The sequence below is a fragment of the Geotrypetes seraphini genome, chromosome 6 (assembly GCF_902459505.1).
Source record: "Geotrypetes seraphini chromosome 6, aGeoSer1.1, whole genome shotgun sequence".
NCBI classification, from domain to species: domain Eukaryota; kingdom Metazoa; phylum Chordata; class Amphibia; order Gymnophiona; family Dermophiidae; genus Geotrypetes; species Geotrypetes seraphini.
Genome location: NC_047089.1, coordinates 65,580,537 through 65,600,623, shown reverse-complemented (window position 1 = coordinate 65,600,623; position 20,087 = coordinate 65,580,537). Strand labels below are relative to the sequence as shown.

At 43.1% G+C, this 20,087-nt stretch overlaps 1 protein-coding gene across 6 annotated transcripts in view; it reads right to left on the bottom strand.

Annotated features, from left to right (window-relative positions):
• The window catches only part of ERICH6B (glutamate rich 6B), a 132,650-nt gene that overhangs the window by 44,969 nt on the left and 67,594 nt on the right, over positions 1 to 20,087 (bottom strand). For 5 of the 6 annotated variants that reach the window (XM_033950522.1, XM_033950523.1, XM_033950526.1 and 2 more), the window contains exons 5-7: positions 17,134 to 17,187; positions 7,393 to 7,442; positions 4,268 to 5,712 (exon numbers count right to left, since the gene is read on the bottom strand). In XM_033950522.1, coding sequence (XP_033806413.1) covers positions 4,268 to 5,712; positions 7,393 to 7,442; positions 17,134 to 17,187 — 1,549 coding nt within the window. The remainder of the gene's footprint in view (positions 1 to 4,267; positions 5,713 to 7,392; positions 7,443 to 17,133; positions 17,188 to 20,087) is intronic. The other variant, XM_033950524.1, reaches the window with a different exon arrangement.

The window sequence follows — 20,087 nt, the reverse complement described above, 5'->3', positions numbered from 1 at the left end:
AGGAACAAGGCTCCCGTAGGGTATTATGCCTTCGAAATAAAAAGGGGAATTTGGTGCGGTCTGATTTGGCTATTACTCAGGCTTTTCACTCCTTTTTTGATGAGCTTTACGCTGCTCTGGAAGCGCAGGGTCTTGCCAGTAATATATACCTCTCAAATACTGATTTTCCTGTTCTCGCAGACAGTCAACGGGGAGTTCTTAATCTTCCATTACTGAGGAGGAAACTTCTGTCAACATTGGGTTGAGTGCCTTTGGTAAATCACCAGGTAGTGATGGCTTTTCAGCTGAATTTTATAAGATCCTCCAATTGGCTATAACTGGTTGCCTCACTATGGTGTTTAATTCCTTTTTGTCAGAGGGAATGCTTCCGAGCTCACTATGGGAAGCTCTAATGATGGTGCTGTTGAAGCCTGGCAAGGATCCTTTTTTGGTAGAATAGTATTGGCCTATCTCTTTGTTGGCCTTTGAGGCTAAGCTTTTTGCTAACATCCTGGCAAATAGAATGGCTTGGGTGTTACCTCAGCTATTAGCAGACCCGCAGGTGGGCTTTGTTCATGGTTGGTCAGTCTCAAAAAACCTTCAGTGGATTCTCTTGTTTCTGGAGCAGGTTCGGAGGGACTTGATGCCTTCTCTGCTCATAAGTTTTGATGCAGAGAAGGCTTTTGATAGGGTCAATTGGACATTTATGTTTGAGGTGCTCCAAGCTTATGGTTTCTCGGGCGATTTCTTATCAGCTATCTGGACGCTTTATTGACTTCCGCAAGCTCGAATTGCAGTGAATGGCTGTGTGTTGTACTCCTTTGCAGTTTTATGGGGTACTAGGCAGGGGTGCCCTTTATCCCCTCTTCTTTTCGTGCTTAACTTGGATCCTTTGATTAGGGATAGCTTGTTTAATCCCGAGATTGAAGGGGTGGTTCATGGTTCTGAGACCTTTAAGTTATCTGCCTTTGCAGATGATCTGTTGGTGCTCATTACTTGCCCTAGTTGATCTTTGCCGGTTTTGTTGGAAAATCTTGCGAAGTTTGGAGACTTCTCGGGCTTCAAATTGAATTTGGCTAAATCTGAATATCTGCAGTTTTTTCCTCCTGGCCTTCACAGGGAGAGGTTTCATTGTCCTCTGCACAAAGCTTCGGCCTCCTTTCAATATTTGGGTATAACTCTAGGGACGGATACCGCAAATCTTTATGACCTTAATATTACCTGTCTGTTGGCAGCCACTAGATCTTTGATTAAACAATGGGAAGCCCTTCCTTTATCTCTTATGGGGCGCATTAGTCTTTATAAAATGGTTATCTTTCCTAGATGGTTGTACTGTCTACAAATTCTTCCAATATATTTGCATGCTGCGGACATTAAGACCCTACATCATATGCTTAGCCGGTTCTGCTGGGGAGGGAAGAAGGCCAAGGTGTCCTTTTTGATTTTGGTGGGTAACTGGCATAGAGGGGAGTTAGGAATCCCAGATCTGAGGCTCTATAACTTGGCCTGTCTTCTTAGACATATAGGTGATTGGTTCAAATCTACGGAGTTTCCTACTCCCTTAGCTATGGAATGTACTTGGTTTGCCCCTCTTCATCCTCTTTATGTACTTCATGCTCGTCTGGGAGCTCTACTGTAACATATTTGTTCTTCTGTCTTGTTCCAGGTGGCCCAGAGTTTATGGAAAACCTTGGCTTGTTGGGGTCGTTTTAGCGCTCGTTATACTTGCTATTTGCCATTGCAAGGGAATGGGGATTTCTTGCCAGGGATGGGGAGTTCTACTTACTGTAGATGGGGGGGGGGTCTTTGAGATTTGTTCAGCTCTGGCATTTTCTTACATCTAAGGGCCGGCTTATACCTTTGACTTCCCTGGGAGGTCGGGGGGTGGGGTGGGGGGGGGATGGAGAGAGATTTTTGCTTATGGGCAATCAAGTTATTATGTAAAGTCATTGTCTGCTGCTTCCTTATCAATGGATGTAGCTCAACTTTTGGTCAATAGATTTTCTATAGCATCGCTTAAACATAGTAGAAGATCTCACACTCTGTTTACTTTTCCATCCGTACAGGGTTGTAAAAGCAAGAAATTTCTTGATCATACTTTAGCATTTCAAGAAGCTTCCCACAATAAAGAATTTAGATCGTTATTATTTACAGCTTGTTCTTATAAACATTTCAGAACTCAAAATACTTGGTCAAATAACTTTTCTTGTTCTTCATGATATTGATTATTGTTTATAATCTTTTGTAAACCGCATTGAACGCGGTTAAGAAGCACGATGTTATATTATAACATATGATATGAATGTCCTTATAACATAAAGAGGCCCAGCTGATTTTTGCACCTTTGGGACTTCACCTCAGTTGGAACTAGGACTGAGATCTAGTGCCATGACCCTTTCTTTGCAGCTACTAAGGGATTTCCCCTCTAGTTTATGTTCCCCCCCCCCCCATGCTTAATTTATCTAGTCTGGAGTTGCAGCAACATCTGGGTGAGGAGCCATGCACCGGGGTTCCTTCTAGAGCAGTGTATCGCAAACTGTGTGCCTCCTGAGATTTCAGGTGTGCCGCGAGATGCTGGGGAGGAGAGGCGCTGGTGCCAGCTGACTGCTTACAAGTCGTGCAATCAACCGGCACCATTGCCTCTCCTTCTCTCCGCATGTCTTCCCTTCTGGCACTCCCCACTGGCGGCTCAGAGCCCGTCTGGAGGGCCTTTGCGCCTGCGCAGACATAGTGATGATGTCACGCATGAGTGTGGCATCATCGTGTCGACTTCCGTGCACCTCCAGATGCCTCAAGCTGCGGTCACCACATTTAGTGTGTCGCAGCTTGACAAAGTTTGCAAGACACTGCTCTAGGGCCTTACAATCATGGTCCTAGAATGAGGCCACAAGGTGTCACACTCGAGCAATGACCATAACTCAGGGGGGAAGGGGTAAAACGCGGACCTGACGGACCTCGCGGATCTAAAACCGCATGTCCTTAAAAATCTGAGGTCCGTGCCACTTGTAGTTAGTTTCTGGCTCTGACCGACCTCGATGACAATTTAGCACTGACGGATCCGTCTCAGCATAGGGAGGGAAAAGTATTAGGATCCGTCAGTGCTAAAATGTCATAGAGGTCTGTCAGAGCCGTGGACCTCAGATTTTTTAATTTACTAGGGATGCAGGAAACCGGTTTAAAGGATTCGTTTTAGAGCCACTCCAGCACTAGTCTCTGGCTCTGACAGACCTCTATGACATTTTAGCGCTGACGGATCCTAATACTTTTCCCTCCCTATGCTGAGACGGATCCGTCAGCGCTAAATTGTCATCGAGGTCTGTCAGAGCCAGAAACTAACTACAAGTGGCACGGACCTCAGATTTTTAAGGACGTGCGGTTTTAGATCCGCGAGGTCCGTCAGGTCTGTGAGGTCTGCGTTTTACCCCTTCCCACTCAGGGGTTGTGAATGCTGTCTCCGTAGTACCTCCTGGCCCCAGCTGTCCTGGGACGTGGAAGGCTCATCTTGGGAATTGAACCCAGAACCTCACACAAGGCAGTGTCACTGAGCCAAGAAGCTTACCCCTGAATTCTGTATAAGTTGCTCATATTTGGGTATGGATCCCAGATCTGCGTGTAAATTAATTAGCCAGTTAGGTGAAAGTAATCAATTACTGGAGTTAACAAACACTTAATTGGCAGTAATTAGGAGTTACACGTGGCTCTACCCTATGCCTTATTCTATAACATGCGTGCCTAAATTTCATAGTGTACAATTCCAGTGGAGGCATACTCATGGGAGAGGCATTTGGGTGCCTAACTGCCATCAGTTGGGCACGAACACATACACCAGCCTATGACAGGCATAAATGCTCAAGCCAGTGGTGTACCTAGTGGGGTGGGAACCCGTGGAGGAGCACCCTTTCCTCTGGACAGAGCACCCCCCCCTCTTCTAGGCAGCTCAGGGGTGCTGGAACAGTCACGGGTCTGCCTGTGAGCAGGAAGCTGAAGTCAGAGGGGGTGGGGGCCGACGGACCTCAGACGGGCGACTGATCTAGCACCCGAGCTCCCTGCACTACCCCCCACCCCGCCCTCAGTACACCACTGCTCATGCCCAAAGTTAGATGAGAAATTAACTCTAACAGACACTGTGCAGAGCTCCCTTTACAGATTACTAGCTTAACATAGATCACCCCAGTGTCTAAATTTAGGTGCAATTTACTGAATCCACCCCTTAATGTTTGGTGTTTCTGCTAAGTATGGAAAAGAGAGAGAGAGAATAAACATTAATAAAGACTTCTGGAACACGTACCTTTTAAATCGCTCGCTTAGTTTTTTTCCGTGAGCGTCCTTCATTTCTTCACCTGAATGAGTTTCACCAATTCCTCTCTTTTCAAGCTGTGTCAACTGCTGGGGCTCATACGTATTCTGCAGTCTCTTTAGTGATCTCTTAATTTTAAGAAAGTGATCTGGCTGCTGCTGATTGCCTTTTGAATGGGAAAAGGAGTCAGAGAGCTGCTGGACTGACTGTGAATTCACCTCCTCGAGCACCTGATTCTCTTGCAACTTTTTTATAGACCTCTTGTATTTCTTCAAGTTCATTACAGAAGGATGAGATTGTTTGCTGATGTCTCTCTCCAAAGGTTTGCCAAGCTTCTGGGCTGCAAGCTTGCTATCTTCCTGGAACTCACGTTCTTCCTTTAGATTTTTTGCAGGCCTCGTGGATTTTTTTAAGATGGTAGTCAGAGGCATGTCCTTCACTTTTCTTCCAATCGCAGAGGCTTCAGTCATCTTGGACTCAGATTCTGCCCCCTTCCATTGTGCGCTTTTCTGATCCTGCTTTTCAGCTCTCTTCTTTAAGGTGGGAGTCAGAGATGAAGCTCGTCGAAGGGTGTCTTGCGCTGTTCCTCCATCAACAGTAGTTTCAGACTTCTGGGATGCTTGCTTCACCCCCTTCCGCCTTACATTTTCCATTTCCTCTTCACCTCTCTTAGGTTTCTTTAAGGTGGGAGTCGGAGACTGAGCTTGCATACCGATATCGTCCTCTGTACTTCCACTGGCAGTGACTTTAGTCTTCTGGGATGCTTGCTTCACCCCATTTTCCTGTTCCTCCTCTTCAACTGTTTTGGATTTTTTTAAGGTGGGAGTCCGAGACTGAGCTTGCCTGCTGGTGTCCTTCACTGTTCCTCCACTGGCAGAGGCTTCAATCTTCTGGGATGCTTGCTTCATCCCCTTATGGGATACATTTTCCTGTTCTTCCTCTTTAGCTCTTTTGGGTTTTTTTAAGGTGGGAGTCTGAAACTGAGCTTGCCTGCTGGTGTCCTTCACTGTTCCTTCACTGGCAGAGGCTTCAATCTTCTGGGATGCTTGCTTCATCCCCTTATGGGATACATTTTCCTGTTCTTCCTCTTTAGCTCTTTTGGGTTTTTTTAAGGTGGGAGTCTGAGACTGAGCTTGCCTGCTGGTGTCCTTCACCGTTCCTTCACTGGCAGAGGCTTCAATCTTCTGGGACAGTCGCTCCACTCTGTTCAGAGTTACACTTTCCTGGCTCCCCTGCACTGCCTGACTGAGGTCCTTTGCTGTTACTCCATTGGCTGTAGATTCCTCAAACATATGGTCTTTTTTTTTATGTGTCTCCTGAGCCATGGACCTTTTTGGCTGGCCATTGCTAGATCTTTGTCCAGGAATGGGAGGATGAGTTTGCTTGCCTTGTTTCTCAGCTTGATTCACATCCTTTAACGTGGAGCTGTAGAATGACTACAAAGCATACATAATTTACAAATATTTAGTACGAATGAAAGTGCATATCTTAATATTTAGTTCTGCACCTACTAATTAATATCCTTGAAGAAAACAGAACAGTTGTACTAAAACAGAGTACAGTTATGTGATTATGGACTGGATCATGCCATCTCTGGGAGACATGTGAGTAGGCAAAAGTGAAGTAGTATCAACTGTTTATTTTCATGTAATCATAAATAAACGTGGTGATATTTATGTCCATCTGTTGGGCAGCTTGGAATATGTTTGGTTTCATTTATTCAATTTCTGAAATGTCTTGACAATGTTTAACAGGTTGAAAATAACATACTGTAAAATACTAATAAAAACAAACGGTAGTGAAATAAATTAAAAGCAGTAACATATATATTTTTAGCATATGTGCCGCCAAAACAAGCACTGTAACATATATTAAAAACGGCTCGTGCATATGCATGTAAACTGTTAAAAGATCTGCAGTTTACAGCACGCAAAATCCTGCAAAAGGAATATGTGTATATGGAAAAAAAAAAGTTTCCCTGTTAGGTTTTGCACTAGCTCAGAAGCGTGCACAAATTTTTAAAGAAGTGTTCGATTTGGTCAGGGCTTTATATTAAAGATTATTTCTCCTTAATTGCCTTTTGATTACGCTGCCTCTAAAGTGTCAAAACAAAAAACATTGTATGGCTTCACTGCTTAATTATATTCCTTTGTACAATGGGCTAGATATGCTCCCTATCAGTGGTGTAGCTTCAGCTTGGGCCCCCCTCTGTTTTTATGACTGGCAGGGATGCCAAGACTCGCCACCTGAAGATGTCTCCTGCACGACATAGGCGTCAGAACAGGGGAGGCCACAGAGCCCATGGCCTCCCCAAAAACTGGTGGTCAGAAGAGTCAGTTATGGCTCTACTCCCCCATCCACCTCTTTCCAGCTGCTGTCATTTTAAATCTGCCACTGTGCAGTCATTGCGCAGTGTCGCTTTATAATAAAGATTTCTGGGGTAGGCCTGATCATTGATGCAGCGCGGTGGCTGCTCGAAGATTTAAAATTACAGTGACCGGGGAAGGTAGGTGGGGGAGTTGTCATGCAGCATGATCCTGCTGGGGCTAGGGTGGAGTTTTTGGGTCCCCCCCTAAACAAAAAAGTGTTCCGCTGCCTATGCTGCACAAGTTATGCCTGTGCTTAATTCAGCAGGCATGCTTCGGCTGTTAATGCTTGCTCTCCCATGCATGTTCAGCAGCACGCCTGTTGAATTAATTACTGCTTGTTCAGCACAGGCGAGACTCGGGCAGGTGACATCTTCGGCTGGCGGGGCTTGGCATCCCCACCAGTACAGGCCATATTTTAATATGCCTGTGGTGGTAGCTGGGGAGGAGGAAGGGGGAGAGAATACTGGGACCCCTCAGTCCTCCCAATAACTTGCTGTATGGGTTTGTTGAAATGATTTTCATTTTTGAATGCATGCGTTTGTTTGTTTTCATATACTGTATGTTTTACTTGTTGATTTTATGAATATTTTATTGTAACCCACCTAGATCTGTGGATAAAGCAGGCAGTCATTTTTTTTGTTTTTTTACAAATAAAAAAATGAACCGACATAGACAGGTCAATTTTTGCAACACGTATAACATCCAAAGAGACAGGAAAGTTTGAGTTTTCTGAACTTCTGTGCTTACCTTCTCATCTTTCCTGCTCCCCGAAGACCAGACTTTCTCTACTTTTGCACCTGTGGAACAAACAGACAATAGTTTTTTCCCCACTTAAAAGAAATTTTAGATTAACATGCACATACCATTAAAGACAAAGACTGGTGGATGCTTATCTACCTGCCAGTTTATTGACTGCTTTAATGAGGCATTGTAGAATATTTTATGGGTAAGGAAGTGTGATAAAAAAAATTTTCTCCACTACCCCTCCTTAGATTTTATTTTAATATATTAAAAACTATTTATACCACATAAAAACCCACGCGGTTTACATAAAAACATACATAAGAGTCTAACATACGTACATATTCATCAGAAGGACCTAATTCTATGTGTCGATAAAAAGGCATTAACAATTAAGTAACTCCTCAATCACTAAAGCATCACTGCACCTCCCTGCTTATCCTCCAACACCTCTTCAAATATATTGCATCACATAAAAGCATTCACAAACAATTGTGTCTTCAACAATTTCTTAAAATCCAATCTAGCTGCACATAAATGTAAAAATCCTGGCAGAACATTCCAGAGTTCCACACCCTCTGCTGACAACATGGCGTCACCAATCCTAGAATGAGTGATTATCCTGTTGCAATTTACGGCCTCTTTTACAAAGCCGCGCTAGCGGCTGCGCTGTGCGAATGGCACCAAAGCCCATAGAGATTTAAAGGGCTTTGGGGCTGTTGCTATGCGGCTTTGTAAATGAGGCCGTTAATCTCATACCTATTTCTGACCTTAAATTCCTTCTTGGATGATAAATTTCTAGCGAACCCTTTACCTACATCAGGAGATACATGATAAAGTACCTGATATATTATTGACAGAACTTTATATTGTACCCTTTGTTGTATCAGCAACCAACGTAGCGGTTTCAAAATCGATGTTATGTGAGCCATTCTCGGCACATCAGCATTTAAACCTTGCTGCTGAGGTCATAAGTAATTGCAATGCCCAAGTCTTCACTTTCGCAACCCCCCAGGTCCAATGCATTGCACTAATCCACCTTACTTGCACCACAGTACAAAAATCGTAATTTTGAAGCATTGGTTTTGGTTTTAACCTATACAGCATTTGTAACTGCATGTACCCTACTTGAATTGACTTCAATATCTAACTACTGAAGCTAGCCCCTGGTGAATGGGTTCAGCAGTCAGTAATGTCTCAAAATAATGGATCAAGAAACAAAGGAAAGACAAGACCTGAGCGAGAGAAAACACACACACACACGTGGTCTATTTTTAAGATAAATGAACAAGAATTTGACAGTGTGCACCATGGTTGGCAATAACGAGGTCATTTTTGCACTCAAGTCTATCTTGTAAAAATGAAACGGGGCTTGATTTCCTTAGCATTCCATCATTCACAGGTTGTCATCTGCAAAGAACTTGTTGATTCTGTTTTGCTGCTATATGTGGTAATATATGATGAGGCTTAGGGAGGTAAGAAGGTATGGTTTGGCTCTCATGAGCTATTTTAACCCGATTTAAGGCAAGTAATTTTTTTCTACAAAAAACCTAAATAAACAAAACAAGCATAGTGTGATAAGACCCCCAGATGTTTGAAACATCAGAATTATTTCTCCCCCCCCCCCAAGTCATACATTTCTCTGAGGGGTACACTTTCACACCTTCTCATGTGCGTTTTGAACATGATCAATTTATACAGCTGTCAAAAATTTCACTGGCACAAACTGTATGTTCAGACTCGGTCCTGTTTCCTGCCTCATGAGAAATCATCTGCATACTAAGTAATAGGGCTGTGATCGTTAAGATGTAATTACATCCCTGGGGGATTTTATCAGACACAAGGACTTCGGCTCCTCACATCACGACAACGTCTTTATCAGGCTCAGCTGCCCAGTAGAAAATCTTGTTAAGCTGGGGCGGCTTGCCAAGCCTCCATAGTTGCACGCAGAGCTTATGAGGTCTCTTGTGGGTTTCTGCAACTACCGTATCTATGTATCTACTTTCTTCCAGTAATCTGAACATTAAATTTCCTCCACCCAAAAAATAAATAAAAGATTATGGGCTATGATTTATGATGGTTTTCCCCTTGGGCACAAAATGAGAGAAAACCTTTTGATAAATGAAACCAGTCTTTCTTTAAAAAAATGTATTGTTCAGAGCACTGAACTATCACCGGTTAAAGCAATGTGAATGCACCGGGTTTGAGAACAACTTTTGAAGTTTGGTTGCAGAAAAAGAATGGCATTGCTAGGCTGCTGATGACAATTAGATTTGAAAATTTGGGATCCTTTTATGCTAGGCCAGGGGTGTCCAATGTCGGTCCTCGAGGGCCGCAGTCCAGTCGGGTTTTCAGGATTTCCCCAATGAATATACATGAGGTCTATTTGCATGCACTGCTTTCATTGTATGCTAATAGATCTCATGCATATTCATTGGGGAAATCCTGAAAACCCGACTGGATTGCGGCCCTCGAGGACCGACATTGGACACCCCTGTGCTAGGCTGTTTAATATATAGCTGGGAACATGAACAGGAGAATCCGCCTTCACAACCGTGAATAGCAAAAAAAACAACAACAAGGGTGACCAATGGTGTTCAGTCTCTTTTGATTGTGATTGACTCGACATGATTGTGTTTCGGCCCACAAGGGGCCTGCCTAAGGAATCTTGTAGTTAAGTCGTGATAGACAAAATCACAATGCTCTTTTACTCATCATGGAGAGTACTACTCTGTATAAATCCTGCAGATGTGGTTGAACTTTAAGAATATTTTCTAAATGATTTTCTAAAGGATCCATGAAAATATTTGATTCCCCAAATGTAACAAGGCATCTCAGCCAAGCAGAAAAGGCATCAGTCCTTTTCCCACAGCTTTGCCCTCAGCTGATGTCTAGTGAAAAATCAGGAGTTCTCTTCTCTCTCAGATCTACAAAATCCTGAGTGGTGTAGAGTGGATATAAGTGAATTGATCTTTTACTCTCTCAAAAAGTACAAAGACTTGGAGACATTCAAAGAAGTTGCATGGAAATACCTTTAAAACAAATAGGAGGAAACATTTTTTCACTTAGTGAATAGTTAAGCTCTGGAATTCATTGCCAAAGGATATGGTAACAACAGTTAGTGTAGCTGGGGGTTAAAAATTGGTTTGAACAAGTTTCTGGAGGAAAAATCTGTAGTCTATTGAGACAGACAAAGGGGAAGCCACTGCTTGCCTTGGGATTGGTTACATGGAATATTGCTACTATTTGGGTTTCTGCCAGGTACTTGTGTCCTGGATTGGCTACTGTTAGAAACAGGATATTGGGCTAGATCAGCGGTAGGCAATTCCGGTCCTCGAGAGCCGGAGCCAGGTCAGGTTTTCAGGATATCTACAATAAATATGCATGAGATAGATTTGCATCTCAAGGAGGCAGTGCATGCAAATCCATCTCGTACATATTCATTGTGGATATCCTGAAAACCTGACTTGCTCTAGCTCTCGAGGACCGGAATTACCTACCCCTGGGCTTGATGAACCATTGATCTGACCCAGTACGACTATTCTTATTTTCTAATGTAACAAAAGTGGATAAAGTTAGGAAAGAGAAATAAACTTGTATTGAATCCTACTAAGTCAAAGGCTATTTTATTAATGGGATAACAGATTTTGTGCTGCTTATCCTAGGAATAAGCAGTGGATTTCACTAAGCCATCTCAATAATGGCCTATCGACTTCTCTTTTAGGAAATTATCCAAGCCTTTTTTAAACCCCACTAAGCTAACTGATTTTACCACATTCTCCAGTAATCAATTCCAGAGTTTAATTTACATGTTGTATGAAGAAATATTTTCTCTGGTTTGTTTTAAATCTACTACTTAGAGCTTCATCGCATTCCCACTAGTCCTAGTATTTTTGGAAAGAATGAACATGGGATTCACATCTACCTTTTCCACTCCACTTAGTATTTTATAGACCTCTAACATAACACCCTTGGTGAAGAAATGATTTTTTAAGATGAAACTTATAAGCTTTCCACCAGATTCTATATAGGTTGCCCAAATTCGGGTACAGAGGCCAGATGTGCATATAAACTAATTAGTCAAATGGGTGCTAATAACCCATTATTTGTATTAATTAGAGTTAACTGCATTTATTTGGATCTACATGCGCATTTTCTCATACACTATTCTATAATGAAGTGTGCCCAAAGTATTATTTGCGAAAACCAAAAGGATATGTGGCTATGGAAAAGGCATGAGTGGGTCGGGATATTCCAGATTTATAGTTGCAGTGTTCTGGAATCCCGGGGTTGTGGGCCAGAATTTAGACCAGGTTTCGGTAGTAATAAATCCGTGCGCCCAAAGTTGGGCACAGGAATCTGCACTATGTGCTATTCTATGAAGGGTGCCAGCCTGGAGCACTCGTTACAGATTTATGCTTGGCAAATATATTTTCCTGGTGCCTATTTATAGAATGCCCCTTCCTAGACTCTAAATCTAATTGAATTTTTGTCCGCTCTCTGGCTTTTAGTCAATTGGACTACTTTAAATCTCTTTTCACATGGCCAGCTAATACAGGACTTGAGGCATCTTCAGATGATCCAATATACAGTCATAAGACTTGTTACCAGTGTTAGAAAATGGAACCATGCAACACCATTGCTACCAGGATCACCTATACATTTCTCAGGCTAACTCACCAGATTTGTTTCTAAGAGTCCCCTTTGTTTTGGTTTTTTCTCTAATTCATCCCTTATGCATCCAATCGGGCCCTATGCTCTGTCAACCACTAGTTGCTGTTAGTGCTATCTGTTATGAGCATATAGATAACTCACTGTTTAGTGTAACTGCCTATTTTTTTATGCCATGTCACTTTATTTACGTCTTGAACCTTCAAGTTCAAAGTTTAAAGCATGTCTGGAAACCTATTTTTGTGATAAACTATATAGGTCCAGATTCTATAAACAGCACCTACCAGTGGGCACCTAGATCAGGACGTCTACCAATAAAGGCACCTTTCTTACCCCCTGTTTTATAAAAGCATGCAAGAGGTTTTTAGCGCCGGCTGACGTGCTAAATGCAAAAACATCTTGCGTGCTTTTGTAAAAGGGAGGGGGGGTGTTAATTTTTTTAATTGGTTCATTTGACGCTGTTAATTGAACTAAAAAATAAATTTGGGCAGAGTTTGGGTGTGGATAGAGTTATGTGCCGGTATTTTAGGCCAAGAAAACCTTGGCCTAATATTCCGGTGCCTAAGTAGTAAATGCCTACTGCTGCCTAACTTGAGCTAGGCGCCACTAGGCGTGAATCTACAAATGGCACTCAACTTTGAATAGGAGGTGAAGCTGGTTAACTTACGCTCAAGTCCCTGATGAAGCTTGGTTGCGAAACAGGAAGCCCTGTTGGAGATTGTGGAGATATACAGCAAGCGGTGAGGAGTTTTTAGCCGCTGTGTCTGTGGCTCATGCTCCACTGTGTGGTTTTTTTCCTGCTTCTACACCCCAGCACTATTATGAAGACTACTATGAACACTATGTTTGCAAAAATAAGTGTGATGTTATTGTGATATACTACAGAAATTATTGTTATTTAGTAATATTTTTCCACTTGTCTTGGAGTTTTTGACCAAGGATGTGTCAGCCTGTCTCAAAGTTGGTATTTTGAGAGCGGCTTGTCTATTTGGGCAGTGATTTTTTTGCACCCTTATTAGACACTGAGATCTTTTCTCCATTTTTGATGTATGAATGTCTATAGTGCTGGGTAGATATTTGGATGTAATTTAAGTGTACTCAACTTTGAATGACATGCAGTAAGTGCCGTTTTCAACAGCGCCCAGCAAGTTAGGCACTGTATATAGAATCAGGTCCATAATGCATACTGCGGTTCAAAGTGAGATGGAGAGAAATAAAAGGCAGAAAACCTTGCTTGCAAGGTTGAGGTATAGATGGTCTTCTTTCTTCTCTTCAGCAATTGAAAGGAGGGGAAAGAAGGCCTATCCACAAGGCAGGAGGACAATAGACCCAGCCAATCAGGAAGGACCCAGGTCAGTCTCTGCTCAGGAGGAAAAGGGGATGACCAATAGGAGTAAAGCTTACAAAACTATTGTAATTAGGGAGAAACTTACATTAGCTGTCAGCACATTACAACTGAACATAATATGTACTCTCATCAAAAGAAATTGTACGATGTGATATTCGCTAGCGAGCCTTCTCAGGAGTAGCCCCCACTCTCTGGAATTTAGTCCCAGAGGGGCTTCGTCTAACTCCAGGTTACCTCTACTTCAGAAAGAAGGCAAAAGCCTGGCTCTTCACCCAAGCCTTTAATACATAGGGTGATTGACTATACTCATTCTGCATCAGAACCAGCTTGCCTCACACACTAACTAAATCAGTTCCTTATATCTTATTTAACTTTATAAAAAAAACTTGCTTTGAGTTTAGCCTCCCTCTGTTATCCGAATGTACTCTAGTCTATACCACCCATCTTGTACCCATCTAATATCTGCATTTGACCCCTTAGCTATAGGATAAGCTTTATTATAGAAAAACATTAGTATCATATCTGTTATTTGAACGTTCTGGTTTGTGCTTATTAAATGCTTCATAAGTATTATGTGTTCCTTTTAGTAAGTACGTATTATATCTCTTATTTGAATTTCAGAGCTATTAATAAGTATATTTTTGAACTGTTTCATGGCAGTCTTATTAATTTTAATTTACTAATTTTGACTTTACCTCCTTCAATGTGGATCCTTTTACGAAGGTGCACTAGGGCCTTAACGCGTGCAATAGCGCGCGTTAAATTCCCAAGCGCGCTAGTCGCTACCGCCTCCTTTTCAGCAAGCGGTAAATTTTCAGCTACCGCGCGGTAATTTTGTGCGTGTGTGCTAAAAACCCTAGTGAACCTTCGTAAGAGGAGCCCTGTATTTAAGGTTATATTTGGTCTTTTTACTACTGTTATGCTGTTAACAAAATTGTAAATTTTATGTTGAAATATACCTGCTGTACACTGCCTTGTGTGAATCTTTTCATAAGGGCGGTTAATAAATTCCAATAAATAAAGGGCCCCTTTTATCAAGCTGCACTTATGTTCTTTTTAGCTGGTGCGCTAAGTGCTCAAACACACATAGAATTCTTATGAGCGTTGGAGCATTTACCACGCTGTCCTGCGCTTAAAACCTCTAGCGCAGCTTGATAAAAGGGGTCCAAAATAAATAACAACAATTTATTATTTCTATAGCACTACCAGGCGCTTGCAGTGTTGTATATTGTTCATGCAGGAGATGGTCCCTGTTAAGAAGAGCTTACAATCTAATTATGACAGAAACACAGAGGTGACTAAATGTGGTAGGGAACTATTAAGGGAATGACAGACAGATGTGATGGTTGGTCCAGTGTTTAAACGCAGCTTCAAATAAGTGGGTTTTTAGTCTGGCTTTGAATACCGCCAGAGATGGAGTCTGATGTCGCGAGCCAGGCAGATTGTTCCAAGCAGCAGCAGCAAGGTAGAAGAGATGGAGATGGGAGTTAGTGGTAGAGGAGAAAGGTACAGAGAGGAGAGACTTGTCTGACAAGCGGAGTTCCTGGAGGGAAGTATAGGGAGCAACAAGAGAGGAGAGATTCTGAGGAGCCGCAGAATGAGTACACTTGAACATCAGTAAGAGGAGTTTGAATCATATGTGGAGACGGACTGGGAGCCAGTGAAGCAACCTGAGGAGAGGAGTAATATGGGTATAACAATACTGGCGAAATACGAGGTGTACAGCAGCGTTCTGAACAGATTGAAGTGGAGAGATATGACATAGTGGTGAAGTGGAGAGATATGACATAGTGGTAGACCAGAGAGAAGCACATTGCAGTAATCCAGACGAGAGGTGACGAGGACGTGGATGAGGGTTTTGGCATTGGCAGCATGTTCAGAAAGGAAAGGATGGATTTTAGCATTTAGAGAAATTATAGAGAAATGATAAATAATGATGCACAAACAGCCTTGGGGGCAGAGCAGTCTCTTTCTCTCTCTGCTTCTTTTTTTCAGTATTTCTTACCTACCCTGTTTCCCCGAAAATAAGCCCTAGCATAATTTTTCAAGATGCTCCTAATATAAGTCCTACCCCCAAAATAAGCCCTAGTTAAGAGCGACTCTCGAAGCCACCCTCACAAATGTTCCCGACACTCCCCGACTCCATCCCTGACACTAGTGCTGCCTGATTCACTGAAAAAATTGGACTTGGTCAATTCAGCGACCCCCAACCCCGGTGAGACCTGACATACCTCCGCTCCGAGACCTCCTATAGCAGTGGCGGCAGCACTCTAATGGGCTGCTTTGTGATCTTCCCTGCTGGGGCTTTTTTTCCCTCTGCCACATCACAGTGGGAGGATCAGTGGGGTTCTGCTGCACAGGGGGATGGGAGGGAGGGATAGAAAGATGCTGCAGAGGGAAGGCCTGGACCTGGTGGGGAAGACCGCGAAGCAGCCCATTCAGAGCGTTGCCACCGCTGCTGTTTTTGGTGGTCTTGGAACGGAGGTATGTCAGTCTCACGGTGGGAGGGTCAGTGGGGTTCTGCTGCACAAGGGGATGGGAGGGAGGGATAGAAATATGCTGCACATGGGGGGGGGGGAGGGGGGAGAAAGGAAAGAGGAAGAATTGGGGTGGAGGAGAGGAAGGGAGAGATGATTGTCGTACATGAAAAAAAAAAGACATCCCCTCCAAAAAAGCCCTAATGCATTTTTTTGGATCCAAAATTAATATAAGACATTATCTTATTTTTGGGGAAACACAGTAGACCTTTTGCCTCTCTGGAGTGGTCCCGCACTTGGGCATCTTCTGTATGCTGACTTTTCAGCTGTTCCACTGCTGTCACTGGCAGACAATATCAATATTATGTATTAATAACTAAACACATTTACCGTAAGGTCAACAAGGTGATTTAATACTGCCTGCTTGCTCAGGATCTGAAATAAATTCTAGATCCAGTGACAGATCAATGATACTAAAATTGGATTTTAAAAATTAATAACCAAGAGAAGTGAAGGTTGTTTGATGGATGAAAGCAACTTTGTTTTGCTTAAACATAATGACCATGTAATTCAGCTCACATTTGTTAACATTCGCCCTGCATACCTTAAAATCTGTTTTGTAAAATCATGCCTGAATTCGATAAAACAACGGCAGCGGCAACCGTACTAACTTAAGTGGGGGTGTTCCCCCCCTACACTCCCCCACAGAGCACTTTAAAATTAAGTTTAAGACCGGCGCGCTGATGTCCTGCGCGCGATTTTTTGCTCTGTATTGTTTGTGGTTGACCGAGAGGTCGCTTATAATAGTTATTAGTTCATCAAGTACAGACATTGAGGAGGAGAGGGCTCTGTAGATTAGTACAAATATGGAATTGCCTCTACATATAGGTGTCAGCGAACAACTCGGTTTTTAACAGTTTCTTGAAATTAAGGCAGTCAGGACATAATCTTAAGTGTCCTGCCAACATATTCCAGAGAGACACACACCAGCGACTGAAAACATTCTCGATTTCGTGGCCACATGCCTCACTCCTTCTTCCGTGCTCAATATTAATTTCATTCTACCTTCGAATCTCAAAGCTCTGTCTATATACTTCCCACAAAATGCGAGCAATTGTCTTTTATTGAAAATAATGGAAATAGTTTGGTGGAGTTTTAATCTGTGGGGATGGGATGGGGTCAAAATCTATGTATCAAGTAACTTCTGACATCTGAGCGCTAATGGAATAATCGGCGTAAGAAGCTAAGTACCTTTTTGACTTGAATCATCTTTTGAGGATGCTGTGACCGTTCTTCTCCCTCTGCCTAAAATTAAATAAAATATATTGTGCTTAATTTCCATAAACTTAACTTATTTTTTCACTATTTAAAGTGTTTTTTCACATTAATTATTTATACTTATGGCTGTACACAAACGTACCCGGTGATGGTGTGCGGTAGTTAAGTGAGCTTTTCTGCTCTCTTGTTCTGCCTAAGTGTAAGAGCTTGAGTTGCACCTTGTTGCTTTCTCTCTAGCTTATCTCCTCACACTGCATCACAAATTATTAATAATTATGGAGCAATTGCTGGCATTGTGAGGTGTGACAAGTTCGGCCGATTGGCATTGCTGCTTGTTATGGATTCTCTAATTAGTAGCATTTATATGCATATGTTTGCAAAATGGTTGACATACACTCTAGGTGCCAGCACATACATGAGTACGTAGCTGTTTCCTTCATTGAATTCTTTTCTCTGTTTATCTTTGCAAAATAGATGCAGATCTTGTTCTAAAATACTAACAGAACTGTACATGGCCAACCTGGATATACAAGGGCTGACTGAAAAGTAATAAGACTGCCTCTGTTTTGGATTTTTCCCCCCAAGAAAATGCTGTGCTGGTTCATGTGAAGCTCATACATCGACATTTCTGAACCCGCATTTGGATTGCCGTAATCTTCATTGTTGGGTCACAGTGAGAGGAAGAACTTTGTATGTTTTGTCATGGCAGATGAGGAAGATGTGTCTATGAGAGTGTGCCGGAGGTATGTGATTGAATTTTGTGTTAAACTTGGAAAAAGCGGGTTCTTCTTTGGACCTCTTCTTTTTTTTCTCTTCACCTCTTCTCTCGATGCCCTGATCTCCCATGGCTTTTGGTATCACCTATATGCTGACGACTCCCAGATCTCCGTTCTCCATCTCTGTAAATAATACTGTCATCGTTCCAGTCTCCTCTGCTGACAACCTTGGAGTCATCTTTCTGATTCTGACCTCTCATTTTCTATGCACATCCAACAAACTGCTAAGGCTTGTTGCTTCTATCTCTAATCACCAAAATTCACGCCTTCCTCTCTGAGCACACTACCCATAACCTCACGCTTAGATTACTGCAATCTACTTCTAACTGGTCTCTCGCAGTGCCGCCTCTCCCTGCTGCAAAACTCTGCTGAACGAACAACATTCATATTACCCCTCTCCTTAAATCACTTTACTGCCTCCCTATCCGCCTTCACATACAGTTCAAGCTCCTATTGCTGACCTACAAGTGTGTTCATTCTGCTGCCCCTCAATATCTCTCCTCTCTTCTTACACACCTCCCAGGGAACTCCATTCCGCAGAGAGCTGCTCTTAGCTGAACCCTCTCCTCCACTGCCAATTCCAGACTTTGTTCCTTTTTTCTAGCTGCCCCCTATGCCTGGAATAAATTGCCTGAGTTTGTCCGCCATGCCTCTTCCCATACCTTGTTTAAAAGCAGACTGAAAACCCACCTTTTTGATATAGCCTTCAATCCATAACTCTACTCCCCATTGCCCACCAACCTAGCCAGCAGATTAACCATTCCTCTTAATTGTATCCAGGACATCCTGTTTGTCTGTCTTGCCTGTTTAGATTGTAAGCTCCTCCAGGCAAGAACTGTCTTCTTCGTGACTCTGTACAGCGCTGTGCATGTCTGGTAGCGCTATAGAAATTATTAATAGCAGTACCTTGTTTCCCCGAAAATAAGACACTGTCATATTAATTTTAGATGCAAAAAAAGGCACTAGATCATATTTTTGAGGAGGTCTTATTTTTTTATGTACAATGATCATCTCTCTCTTCCTCTGCTCCACCCCAATTCTTACTATTTCCTTTCTCTCCCCCACATGTGCAGCATCCTTCCTCCCCTCTCACCCATCCTCTTGTGGAGTATCTTTATATCCCTTCCTCCCTCCCATTCCCCTGTGCAGCAGAACCCTTGCAGCTTCTATCCCTCCCTTCCTCCCATCCCACTGTGCAGCATCTTTCTATCCCTCCCATCCCCCTCGCTGCCGTCACCAAGCACCCTACGCCTCCCTGCTGACCCTTTCATCCCTCCCTCCCATGCAAACCCAGACCGTGAGTCAAAATATCTGGAAACAAATGGCAGTGTCAGCAGCACAGGCTGGATCGTGGCCTGCCCTTCTCACGTCTGTGCATTCCTTTGCCGCATTACTGATGATGTCATCAGCAACGCAGCATGGAACAGCTGGGCGTGAGAAGGGCAGGCAGCGATGCAGCCTATGCTGCTGTTTGTTTTCAGGTATTTCGGCTCGGGGTTGGGGTTCGGATGGGAGGGAGAGATGGAAGGGTCGGCGGGGCGGGGGAAGTGATGCTGCTGGCGTCTAGGGCTTATTTTTGGGGTAGGTCTTATTTTGGGGGAAAACACGGTAGCAATGAAACTCTTAAAAGGTGGTGAAACAATTAGCCATGCTATTTGCTCTCATAGGCACGTCTTCCTCATCTGCCATGATGAAACGTATGAAGTTCTTCCTCTCGCTGTGACCCAACAATGAAAGACTATGGCAGTCCAACGGCAGGCTCAGAAATGTCGATGCATGAGGTTCACAAGAACCAGCACAGCATTGCCATGTTTACTTCTTGGAAAGAAAAACTGAGACAGTCTCATTATTTTTCAATCAGCTCTCATAGCAATACTGGTTCCTACATTCTACCTAAAATGGGTCCATTTAAGTTGTCTTAAACTTTTTTTGGGACTGGATGCTTTTAGGATGGTCTTATAAGCATTGGTGTAGTGAGTGGTGTGTGGCAACCGGGGCGGTGATGCCCCTGCCCTGCCCTCTTCTCCATCTCCCGCTCCTTCCCGAACCCCCTCGCTGCAGGCGCACCCCTTCACCCGTACCGCTTTAATTTTTTTCCGGCGCGAGCATCATCACAAACTTCCTCCTTGTGTCGTGTCGGCTCGCCCTATG